The 13660-nt window shown below is 26.0% G+C and overlaps 2 protein-coding genes across 2 annotated transcripts; both read left to right on the forward strand.

Moving 5' to 3' along the window:
- The first annotated feature begins 344 nt into the window (after positions 1 to 344).
- Positions 345 to 5770, forward strand: LOC112595413 (nucleobindin-2-like). Its single transcript, XM_025340612.1, has 9 exons — positions 345 to 624; positions 714 to 932; positions 1622 to 1732; positions 1909 to 2106; positions 2789 to 2971; positions 3048 to 3150; positions 4052 to 4389; positions 4477 to 4515; positions 5142 to 5770. Exons 2-9 carry the CDS (start codon positions 738 to 740, stop codon positions 5712 to 5714), a joined length of 1740 nt encoding a protein of 579 aa, XP_025196397.1. The 5' UTR covers positions 345 to 624; positions 714 to 737; the 3' UTR covers positions 5715 to 5770.
- Positions 5771 to 11355: 5585 nt separating this feature from the next.
- On the forward strand, positions 11356 to 13067 carry LOC112595443 (REM2- and Rab-like small GTPase 1). Its single transcript, XM_025340667.1, has 4 exons — positions 11356 to 11464; positions 11616 to 11881; positions 11961 to 12097; positions 12163 to 13067. The coding sequence occupies exons 1-4, from the start codon at positions 11362 to 11364 to the stop codon at positions 12386 to 12388; spliced, it is 732 nt and encodes a 243-aa protein (XP_025196452.1). The 5' UTR covers positions 11356 to 11361; the 3' UTR covers positions 12389 to 13067.
- Positions 13068 to 13660: the final 593 nt, after the last annotated feature.

Below are 13660 nucleotides of genomic sequence, written 5' to 3' on the forward strand. Positions count from 1 at the left end.
TCATGTTAAATTAATTCAGCTGCTTCGCGCCTTGGATATATTCTTTATAACGGGATCATTTTCTATAACATTATTAACTAATAATATTTAATACAAACTTAAATGTCGCACATTTGTCACTCGGACATATTTAATATTTACTAATTTACTATTTGCCATTTGGTATTTAGTATATTTATTATTTTAGCCCGACTTCGTGGTGCATATCACGTTTTTATCACTCGTTATTGTTGTTTAAATAATAACTGATATGGTGAATATAATGAGCATATAGTCCAAGGTAAGCAACAAGCTGGTGTATTGATAAACCTTGGTATTAAAATGAATAATAACTGATAATAACAAGGAAATAAGTAAATAACTTAAATTACAACATTCTATACAAGATACAACTGAACTGACTACTGACAACTCAGTATTAAATAATCACGTCTATTCACGATAAAATGTTATTTTATTTCTATATTACTACTTAATAGTTCGTTACCTTTTACAAAAACGGTGCCTACAGCTCTCTAACTATTAACTCTAATAGTGTAATATTAAAAATATTATGATGTTACTTTAAATTTTCTTGTATTATACTTAAACCTGAAGTTCGTACAACTAATTCTTTCTTCAAGGGTAACTTTGTTTAATACATACAATTTTAAAAATTCCAATTTTTATAATGTTTAATATCTAATTTATAATGTATGGTTTTTATGTTTTAGTGTGACAGTAAGCTATAATAAAACATGAAATCCTTATTATGTGTGTCACTTACATTTGTGATTTGTATGGTAAACTATGCTGTTAGTCCTCCGCCAGCATATATTTCTAGCACTAGACCAACAGTTCGTTTATCTGACCAAGAATTTGAACATATAATAAAGGATGAACAAGATCAGACCCAAAAGAGTCATCAACCACCACCTGATGAAAAAACATTAGTATGAATATATTTAAAAATACTATTTATTATTTATTGTTAAACAAAAAAATATGATAACTATAGTGTGCTTAATTAAGAATATTGATTTATTATGGTGACTTGTATTGCATTTTAATTACAATTTTTATTGTAAATACTAAAATCAAAATTTATCATAATTTGTAACTCAAATTATGTTTTTAATATCAAGAATCGACAAAAATATCTCTTATGTTGTCTATGGACATTTAAATATACTAAATATTTGTGTTTTAAATAATTCTTATTTATTAGGTAAAATTTATAAATTTAACTTTAAACTAAACTATTGATTACTAATGGAGCAGACGGGTAAAATTGCTTACATAGAAGCTGTGAATGAGCTAAGTGAAAGAATAAAAAATCGCATAGAAATACATGAATCATGGGAAAATATAGAAAATTGAGGAATTTGGGATAATATTTTCATCTTGTATGGACGGATAGCCATAATTATTATTCTTTAGATGCATTTAATAAAATATAATTATAATTTAATACCTTTTGGTTTATTTAAATTTATGCCTTAAAAAATATTAAGTATACATTTTAAGACTAAGAAAGTAAAAGTTAACCCATATAAATAGTTATTAAAACATATATTGTGATAAACTGTATAATTTTATAATTTTATATATGTCATCTAATATAGTATTTAATATTTTATAGGTTGATTTAGGTATTGAATACAATCGTTATTTAAAAGAAGTTGTGGAGACCTTAGAAAAAGATGATGCATTCAGAAAAAAACTCGAAACTGCCAATGAAGCAGATATTAGGGTATGTACTATATTGTGTTATATCATGTAAAAATATCTATCACTGAACTAGATATTGAATACCATTTATTTGTATTAATATTATATGTAATAATTGATTATGGAAAAATATATTCATATCAATTATCGTGTTTCATACTTGTGTATTTATATTTCTAGTAAATCTTATTTTTTTAGACTGGTAAAATTGCTGATGAATTAGAATATGTAGGACATCATATTCGATCAAAATTAGATGAACTTAAACGCCAGGAACTAAATAGACTTCGTGATATCGCAAGAAAAGCTTATAGTGATTCTTCTGATCCAGGACATGTTGATCACCAAAATCCACACAGTTTTGAAAAAGCCGATCTTCTAAAACTTATACAACAGGTACAGTCAATTTTTGAATCTAAAATAATATTTGATATTAAAATATAATCAGTTTAGGTACATCTTTTTTTTTACTAATACCTAGAAAAATTAATGATAAAATAAAAAAAAAAATTATAAAAACACTAATTTACCCTTTTTCAACGTGTTTAATTCAAACTTATCAACTGATGATTAATCTACTGACTACTACTAAGAAAAAAACATTAATTTATTTACAATTTCTCCCTGTAACGTGAAAACCAAAAAATATTGGTTATATTAAGTTTTTAGGAGAACTTTTCCCCTCTAATTTATTATCCAAAATTTGTGGAAGATCTACTGATATGGTGAATTATAATATAGTTTTGATATATACCTAAAAGTTCCTATTTCTAAACATATGCCACTGGGTAAAGAATACCATCCTTTCAAATCAGACATAGTAGTTTTGGGTTTACTCCATGCCATAAAGGATAAAGGGCCGTACAAAAAACAAAACCAAAAAATAATTTTCAACCAATTTTTAAAGTTTCCTGATACTTTTAAAATAGTTTTTCTTATAAAAATGTATAGAATAGAAGTAATTAATTTTCAATTAAAACATTTTTTAAAACCAGTAAAAGTATTTCTTTTTCACTCTAAAACTAGAATGTTTTCATGGGTATTTTAATTATTATTTTATTAATTCTATTTGGATAAGGTTGCTAAAGATCTAGCAGATGCTGATTTGAAACGTAAACAAATGTTTAAAGAATATGAAATGCAGAAACATTTTGAAAGAGAACAAAAATTGAAACAAATGACAGATGAAGAACGTCAAAAATTTTTATCGGAAGAAACAAAATTAGAATCCGAAAGAGAAGTCAAGCATAAACTTGATCCAGTATGAGTTGATTATATATGTTTTTTTTAAAACAAGGTAGTTAATATTGTTTTTTTTTTTTTTTTTTTAATATCAGATTCATCACCCAGGAAGCAAAAAACAACTTGAAGAAGTTTGGGAAAAACAAGATGAAATGGAAGGAGAAAATTTTAATCCTCGTACATTTTTTGCAATGCATGGTAATCAATACAATGATAATTCAAATTTTATAGTTTTTTTTTTTTTTTTCATACATGTAGTTGGAATGGACAAAAATCAATAAAAATTCACTGCACTGTTTATTAATTCCATAATAAAAAATAGCCTAAACTAGTACAAAGAAAATAAGACTATTGAAAAAATATGGAAATTAATTAAATTCATAATATGCTTTAATGTTATAAAACTCAGATATTGTTGCTTCTACAAAATATCAAATTTTATGCATTGCTGTTAAAGCTTTACATTTTTATATTTATAAAAACAATTTTACTGATATTTATATAAAATTATCTTTATTGCAAATTTTACAATTAATATTATCTATCTTTTCATTGATATGCTCTACTGATTTGATCGTTCAATTTAAAAAATATTAAAATTATTTTAAGTAGGTAACCACTGATATACAGTAAAAGAGTAGTGTATCTCATCATTTGGTAATGAATGTATTAAATTATTTGTAGTGAATTATGAAAAATAATTCTGAATTAAAACTGTTTATTTGTTGATAAACAAATTAATAAAATAACTATTTTAATGATAATATTAACATTTTAACGATTGTTTTCTTTTTGTTTTTACTAATTATTTTAAAAAGTTTTGAGAATTTAAAATTTAAAATTCATTCCTAAAAATATCAACTAGATTCAATTTTTTACTAGAAACCTTCCTCAAATTGTTTTAATTAGAACATACTTTCTATCAAAAAAAGTGTCTTCAGACATAAAATAAATAAAAAATAAAGTACATTATTGTAAAATCAATACATTATTTGTTTTGTTCTAAATCTAAAATTATTTATTTATTTTAAAAGTTGTTAACTTGTATATTTTTGTAATAACAAATAGTTTAAATATGATTGCATATATTTTTTATTAGACATTGATGGTAATGGATTTTGGGATGAAGATGAATTAAAAGCATTATTTGTACGGGAGCTAGATAAGCTTTATCAACAAGGTATGGCAAAATCAGATCTAATGGAAAAAGCTGAAGAAATGGAACGTATGCGTGAACATGTATTTAATGAAGTTGATTTAAATCGAGATAGACTAATCAGCTGGGAAGAATTTAAGCGTATGTCTGAACAACCAGATTTTGAAAAAGATGAAGGATGGAAAACCATTGATCAAAATGAAATTTACACTAATGAAGAGCTTAAACAATTTGAACATCAGAGACAACAACAAATTGATCAAATGATACAAAATGGACAAGTTAGTATTGACCTTGTTAAAAATATTGTTTAAATATTCCCTACTTTTAATATTTTATTGATAATGTCAAATTATTTATTTTTTTAGATTCCACAATATCCACCAGAATATTATCAACATCACCCAGTAAGTACTTTTTTTTAATATACATGTATTAAAATGAACTACAGTTGAAGAACTATCAAATGATGAAACTTTCAAATTTAATAACAGAATATATAAAATAATTAATAAACAATTATAATACTAACTCAAATAACAATACAATTTGTAGTCTCATAAAATATTCTTAGCAAGTTTAATAACGACAAATTTATTAGTTAAAATATTGAATTAAAAAAATAATAATTTGATGTTCATTGCTGATAAAATATAAGAAAATACAGCTATTGATTTTTAACAGTACCGTATATTGTATTAAAATACTACATAGCATAGTTAAAATGATTTTTAAAATGCTAAATAAAAAGTAAAAATAAATATTTTTTTGATAGTTATAGATACAGTTTGAAATTAGTGTAAATTAATCATTTTATTACTTATCTATAAATGTTTAAATTTAACGTGAAATAAATTTAATTTTCAAGAATAATGCTGATCTATAGTTCTATAGATATAACTACTGTTTAAGTATTTTTAAAAGCTTAATTAAAATATTGATTAGGGATAGATTATTTAGTTTGATTATTTTTCTGCCATATTCTATATAAATATATACTGTAAAAAAATCTTCAAAATTAATTTTTTTTTAGGATATTCCAAAACCTGTCCTGAATCATGGACCATCTTATCAAGTAAATCCTAATTATCAACCTCAACAAATGGGATATCCTCAAGAGCCATATATGGGTCAACCACAAAATAATCAATTTGCCTATCAACAACAAATGAACCAACAGCATCAACAATTCCAGCAACAGCACCCACAAAATCAACAGCAGCTTCCACAACAACAGTTACCTCAATATCAGCAACCACAATATCAGCAGTCACAAAATCAGCAGCCACAGCAAAAACAACAACAGCCACAACAAAATCAACAGCAGCAGCCACAACAACCAAAACAGACTATTTCTCAAAATGCAGTTCCTCAGCAACCAGCTCAAACAGAACAAAAATCTAAAGATCCTCAACTACAACAGCCACAAGGCCAATTACCACCTCTTCAAAATTATGCTCCAGAACAACAACAGTACCAAGCTGTAAATAGTGATTCCATAAATAAGCAAAATATTGGTCGATTAAATGATGTGAATTCAAATAAAATTGAAAAGAACCAAAAGGAAAATTTTGGGAAAACAAGTCATTTGAATAAAAACTTATGAATACATTTTGAATGAATTGTCAAAAAACTTTATATTTCTATATAGATTCCATTTTATCTAAGTATTAAAATTCTTACAAATATTCAAGCTTATTTTTTATTTTATTTTGTATCCTCAACAGAATCGCATCTTCTGATCTCTATGTAATATTTTTATGTGTAACATCCTCAAACTGTCAATTTTATCTTAGCCATTTATACCGAGACATAAAAATCTAACTATTTAAGGTATTACAGTGATCCTGTAAAATCTCAAGTTCTTTAATACTACTTGGACTATAAAACCAAGTTGAAAGTTGGTCTGAAAATTGGATAATTAAAACAAACAAAAAGTTTGCACACCATATTCCTTTCATTATAAAATTAGTTTTTTACTTTTCTCTATGATATAATAATTTCTTGTTCTCTATGGCATAAGACCGAGAACATATTATACAAGAATAGGATATGGCAGTTTGATCATCTCCCCGTGGTTTTTTTAGGACATTGTAAGTAAGTTTCTTAAAACCAAATTTTCTCATATATTAGTTACAAGTTTTTATAATTAAAATAAAAATATAAAATCAAAAATTAAAATATTTGTTAAATTTGGTACTGGAAGAAAAGAAGTATGATGAAGAGTTCCTTCCTGGTTATTGTCATAGGAACTGATTTTGTTTCTGTTAATAACATACTTATTATTATCTACAATAAAATCAAGTTACCAGAATTTTTATCACTTTTATGGGTATGACTTGTAAAATACTTCTATTATATTCACAATTTCTAAAATCAATGCTGATGTGTATGACGCATATTGGTTCTACTTTATAAGTTAATTACTACGATTTTTACGCAAATTATTTGAGAGATTATTGTTGAAAGCGTTTATTCTGTTGATCATATTCATAATTCTTTGTGACTATATAAATATTCTATTATGATGATTTTTTTAAAAAAAATCGTCGATAAAATAATATTGAGCACATTGCACAGGTACGACTAGCGGACTAGCGATGATGTAAAAAAAAATTAATAGGTATCTAAAAACAGCTATTTTTGTTGAATTTATATTTATTTTTATCAATGCCTTTTTTATGCATGGTTAAATTACAATTGTATAAACCTTATTATTAAGTTAAAAAAATGTTTTACTTCACTCGAAACTACAGTCATAACCAAACACTTAAAAAAAAGAAAGCCGTTAAATTCATACAATCTATATAATTTTTGTATAGTAACTAGTAAGCATAAGTGAGGTAAGAAAGATGTTGATAGAAATTACTTGTGTGAAGAAGCCGCCCACTGGCAACACTCGGCCGGCGGTGAATTATATATAAGATAAGAGTTTAGTCAAGAAGTAAAACGCTACACCATTTCCTTTTTAGGGGATTTCGGAGCATTGGGTTGGATAGATTTTTCGCTAGAAATTTTGAGTGATCAGGAAGAGTGTTGTGGTATCGTTTGTAGGATTTAGAGGTGGTTTCAATAACTGATTGTAATTTTAAGTCAATGTGGAGAGTTTGGTTCGAAACATATAGATTATAGAAGAAAGCATTTTTAATTAGGCGTAGGGTTTTGTTTTTGAAAAATTGAATTTTTTTAATATTTAATTTTTGTGCTAAGCCCTAAATTTGCAGAACGCCGTGCGTACAAATAGGTTTTAAAAGACTTTTGTACGTATACAGAGTTAATTTAGTGTTGAGTGGAAGTTTTGATTTCGTGTTAAAGGAATAGTTGAGGCTTTGAGAGTACGAAGGCGATAATTCAGCTTGAGTTTGGTGGCGTGAATATGGTGGACGATGGTTCCATAATCCTCCAAGGTATTTAGTGGTTATTGAGGTATGAATTTCGATATTGTTGAAAGTGACACGATTTCTTTGGCACATTTCTTATTTTAATGTGAAGGTGAAGTGACAAGATTTTGTTTCATTTATGACTAGCGCGGTTAATTATTTAGCATCGAGTTCTTGTAAAAAGCACCATAATAACATGAGATGACTGATGAAACGTTGACGATAAAAGCGGTGATGATAGTGGCGGGATAAGAGATTAGTTGGCGCGGAATAAATTAAACGAATGTTGATGAAATTGATTAAGTTGTGTTATATGTTATATTTTGGACAGAAAGCCAAATTTTTAAGAAACATTTATGCTTTTAAAATTTACTAATTATGCAAATAGAATTTTTAAAATATATAGAACGTAAAATGTGATAAATAATATAAATAAATTCATTAAAATATTGGATAACTAATATTACGCATTAAAACTAAAAATATTCTGACATAAAAAAAATGTTTATAAAATATAAAATTCTACAATATTACTAAATACATATTTAATTATATAACTAAATGCAACTTCATTACTTGAATAGATATTTAATACAAATAACAATTAGATATCAGAAAAAAATGTTTTTCAAACACTTTTAAGAAGACGTCACTTCCGCTCGCACAATGTCTACTTAAATATATCTAACATAGAAAATTTGAATTCAGCAGAACTATTTTTATATTTTTATTTTTTAAATGAGTGTTTTACTTATTATTAAACTTGAAGGTATGAAAATTTTCTAAGGAATCTTCTCACAAGATTTTATTTATACATTATAATCTTAAAATAAGTTATAAATTTATAAAATATTACAATTTTAATTTTCATAAATCAATTTAAAGTTAAAATAGTAATACAATTCTGTGAAATAATATTTTACCTTTAATTTTTATGATAGATAAATTAATTCTTATATTAAAACCAACAACATAAGATTCTGCTGATCAATAATTTGCTATATGGTATACCCATGTCATGGGCGTAGGTAATGGGATTTTAGGGTGTTCAAACATCTCCCGAAATTAAAGATAAAATTGAATAAATAATTCATGTTTAATTTTAATGTTTTATAATATTAATATAGACCTAGATTATAACACCCCCCCCCGGAAAATATTTCCTACCTATGCCCATGGTATATGTATATTAGACAGAAAAAACACATGTGATTTGTTGTCCGTTTAATGTCAAATATATTAGGTATTTTTGACAGTGTGAATAGATATTTGTAATTACACCAACACCACCTACCAATATTCTTATTAGCTTGTCTTCTATAACTCTTAATTCTTATTATTATAATTTGATAGAAAGTTGATAGTAAATTGTAATGCGCACTTATTATTTATATTTTTTATATTAGTACAAAAATAATGTTTTAAGGCGGGTAGTATATCGCGAATCGAGTAGCGTTGCTACCCTACCTAGCAAAAATAATTTATACCTTTATTTATAAAGTAAATTAGTATTTTTTGAATTTGTCTTCAACAATAAAAAAATAAAAAGTTAAGTTCAGACTTAAAATATAGAACACTACCTACTTATTTATTATAATATTATGTAAATTATTTTTATTGAAGTAGGTATATTGCAAATATTATATTAAATATACATTACAATTAATTTAAAAAACATGGATCATCTATTATTATTCACACAAAACTATGCTGATTTTTGAGTTCTATAATAATTATAGGAATTATTTCTAATATATCATAATTTTAAAGCACCACTCACAATGGGTTAGCCTAAGTTTGGTTCTGGAGTTGAATTATTTTTCTCCGGGACTGCTTCATTTGTTTCCGCTTTATCCATAATCTTCTCCGTTTCATTTGTCTGAAGGTCAAGTTCTAATATATCGTAACTCGTAATGAATATCTGCAGTCATTATCGAAATGTTGTTCAATTCCAGAATGGGATTTTCATGATTAAGAACTGCTTCGTCTAATTCTATTCTTTGTATTAATCTCTTCAAGTATTATTGCAGCGCAGGAATCGAGTTTGAGTTATGTTTCTAATTTCTATAACATCCGAAATTGATGTAGAAGTATTGTTACCTATCTTGTTCCTAGATGAGATGTACTTGACTAATGACTTGGAGTTCCTTCATTCGATTCTATTTGTGTGACTGTTTCGTTTATAGGTTTTAATTCTTTAGATTTACGCATTTCCTCCTCCATGAGTAAAAATTGCTTGAGACATTTACAATGAATATTTTAAAGCAAGTAGTGTCGGCAGTGTCGCACTTATACACGGGCTTGATAATGTTTACCTTTTTACAACATATACATTTTTTAAATCGAAAATAAAATTGATGATTTAACAAAATTGTGGTTGTGATCTATATTTTTAGAAATAATATTAATGTACAACTTTTTTGTAAATTCAATCAATGGATACTTTTGTGAAACTGTTTTATTATGATATAAATGTTAACTAATTGACTAAGTTTGAAAACTCGTTACTAATAGTTTTTCGCAAATGACGTTACTAATTATTTTTATTTCAGTCTAATAATATTTTATTTTTTAAAAAGATTCTTTACATTGAACACCCTTGTTTTATTAAATAGAAATGTCGAGTAATTCTACTTATTGGTTTAGATATTTCCCTAAACACTTAACATTTTATATGCATGGGTGTAATAAATTTATAATACTGAAAGAAGTAATACAATATTACAAAAAAAAAAAAAAAAATAAAATATATTTATTTGTATTACAATCAATAATTAATTATTATTTATAATTGAAATCTTGAATATATTTTTGTAGTTTTTAAAAATGAAAAAAATTGTTAGTGATTTAATTGGTAAAAAGTGGGTGGCCTGGATAAATTTTAATCTCTAGGCCTGAATTTGGTTCCCACTCTGTCTCTGTAAATACGTAGGTAAGTCGTAAACGCTAAATGGTCTAAATGTAAGTATTCAATAACAATTTATATTTAATAATATTATTCCAACAAAAATATATAATCTATATTATTAACTACCTATATCTATTATAATAACGTGAAAAATTATTAATTTAAATAATAATAATATGAAATATATCAGCACAATGCCTTAGAACAGTGGTCTTCAAACTTTTTGGACTTGTGACCCAATTTTCTAGCCTGCATTTTTGGCGATCCATGTAAGCTTTATAGAAAAACAAAAAAAGCTAAAATTGCTTAATGCTTTATAGTAGTACCTATACTATGATAACTGAATAAATAAAAATTACATTTTAGTAGGTAGAATATTTATTAATATTTTTATATTTTCATCTATTAAATTAAACTTTTATTTTAAAAAGAAAACTTATCGCGACCCACCGGTTGAAGACCACTGCCTTAGAACTTAGAAGATCTTCTAAGACCGTTTATTTTTGTTATATTGTAGTCCGGTATTGTATTGACCGATTTGACCGATATCATTCCGAAATATAAATACGTCAGACGTCAGAGCATAGTCCAGCATAGAATAATAGACGTCTTAACACTCTTAACAGCTAACACTTCTAACAAGTAACAAGTGATGATAAAAACCAGTTATCCCCGCACCGCACTCTATCATAGTTACAGCGGCTGGAATAAAATACGAATTTAATAAATAATATTTTGACTTATTGGTTCCTTCCTAATGTTCCTATCCTCTATCGTAGCTGATAGCTTCCAAGAGTTTAAATGAAACTGCATAAACATTAAACAGTATAAGCTATAGATCATAGTGAACAGTCTATATTTTATATTGACATAGTATAAAATTATTAATATTTATTTATAATCAAGTGCACTATATTCACCTGATGATTGATACTCGTTTTTTAATGTTTAAACTTTAAAGCAAAATGTTTGGAAACGTAGTGAAGCTCGATTGGCAGAGCACTGCTGAGGGAGAAACTATAATGCAACATTTTTACAATCCGCAGACAAATGGTAGAAAATTTTTTGGTAGGTGACCGACAATTAATTAATCTCGTAACATTTTATGATATACCTGCTCAAATATATATTGTAATCGGTTGATTATTTGGCGAGTCAGTAATCAAATGTTACCATAGGTAACAACTTTGAATTTGAGAAAATCTTTTGAATTTTTTAGGACTATTGGAACGGCCTATATTGCCAAACATAGAAGAAGTATCGTACAAATTGTTTTTTGTCGGAAAAAGCGGAGCAGGAAAATCATCTACCATTGCTCGACTAGCAGGGATATTAAATCTTGATGAAGAGTATGTAGAAACTCGAGGCATACGTAAAAGTAATATTTATTGGCCTGTCAAAGTATGGGACAGAATTATTTTGTTTAGACTGCAATGTTGGGACGCCGGTGATAGAGATATTAAAAAATTTGGACACATATTGCCGGTAAATAGCCATTTTTATTCTTTTTGTTCTCGATGACCAATATTTATTTGATTTTTAATGTGTTGGTTATTGATTTAAGGTGTGTAAAGAAGAGGCAGATGCCATTGTGTTTGTATTTTCCTTTACTGATCCTAGTGGATTAAGTACTATTTCAACAAATCTGCCTATATACATGAATGACAAAAGTAAACCGGCTCCTATTGTTATTGGCACAAAGTAAAGATTTTGTTATTTTAGTATCAGTTGATGTATATTTTTATGGCTTACTTTGTTTATTTCAGGTATTGTGCAGGTGATTTTACTGCTAAAGTTACAATTGATGATATCGATGAATTTGAAAAAACTCAAAAAATCACTATATTGAAAATAAACAAAACTGATGGAAAATATGATTCAAAAGAAACTGAGATTACAGCTTATACATTGAATGTAATTTGTGAACAGTTATGGATAAGAGATCAAAACTATATATTAAACCAGGAAATGGAATCTTCTCAAATTGTGTGACCTAAGTTTCTTCTGTACTTATTAGTATATTTAGGAATTTTAGAATTAATGAACTGATCAACAACATTTACCTAGATCGTTTTTGAAAATGTTAAACACCATTAAATTATTTTTGTATTTTTTATTGAGTTTAGAGTCACCATTCTTATTGTGAAAAGAGGTTAGGGCGCAGGATTTTAGAGGAAACATTCTTGTGTACTTCACATTCACTGAAGACTATATAACATTTCTGTTACATTTAATATATATGTTAATACAATTAATTAAAATAGACATTAATTATAAATGTTCACTCATTTTCAGTATATTTATTTAAAATATTTCATAATTTAGGACTAAATCTCTGTTATTGTATAAAAAAATAACTGTCTAATATCTATCTTGACACTTGTTATATACTGATATGCGTCAACATTTTTAATTATTATTTAAAATAATCGCGTATTTTGGGGTGCTTAGTACCCCTGCCAATATATTTTCATAAATTGCTAAAAGTACACATTTTCTATTATTTTTCAAATAGAACACTGTACTCAATGTATTACACAGATACGTTAATACTTTAACAAAATAAGTATTATATTTTGTACATGTATTAACGATTAATTGTGCCTGTGATTAATATTTATGTAAGTTGTTATTTTTATTCAATTTTTGTACTGTATTTTTTTTAAGAAAAAAAGTTCACTAAAATACTTGATTTTTGTTAAGACTAAAGATAATTTAATGATTATTATGAATTATATATTAATATATATTTTTTAAATGCTTTATCATTCCTAAAACAAAAACTACTTTGAGACTAAATTAATTTAAATAATTAGTTTTCTTTAATGTTATTTGAATATAAAAAATATTTATTCTAAAACAAATATCTATTTTATAAATATATTTTTTTTTATTAAAAAATTTTTATAAAAAAAATATACATTTATTAACAAATTTATATTTTTTTACACGCTATTCTATGGATTGAGACTACAGTGCATAAAGATTGAGTATCTAGTTAGAACTAAACATTTATCTTCCTTGATAAGTGGTCACCAAACTAAATAGTGGCGTCCATACAAGACTTAAACATAAGAGGACAATAGAATTGCCTTATAAGAAAAAAAGGTTAGTCCTTGTTTTCTTAATATAACATAACCTACCTAACTTGGTCTGTCTCTATGTTTCCTGGAACACCTTGGCTCTCAAAAAATATATTCTTAGTTTCTTACATCAAATGATGGTAATATTATTATTTAAAGTGGACATTTTTTTATTTATTCC

The sequence above is a fragment of the Melanaphis sacchari genome, unplaced genomic scaffold (assembly GCF_002803265.2).
Source record: "Melanaphis sacchari strain LSU unplaced genomic scaffold, SCAv2.0 Contig27_pilon_pilon, whole genome shotgun sequence".
In the NCBI taxonomy this organism is placed as follows: domain Eukaryota; kingdom Metazoa; phylum Arthropoda; class Insecta; order Hemiptera; family Aphididae; genus Melanaphis; species Melanaphis sacchari.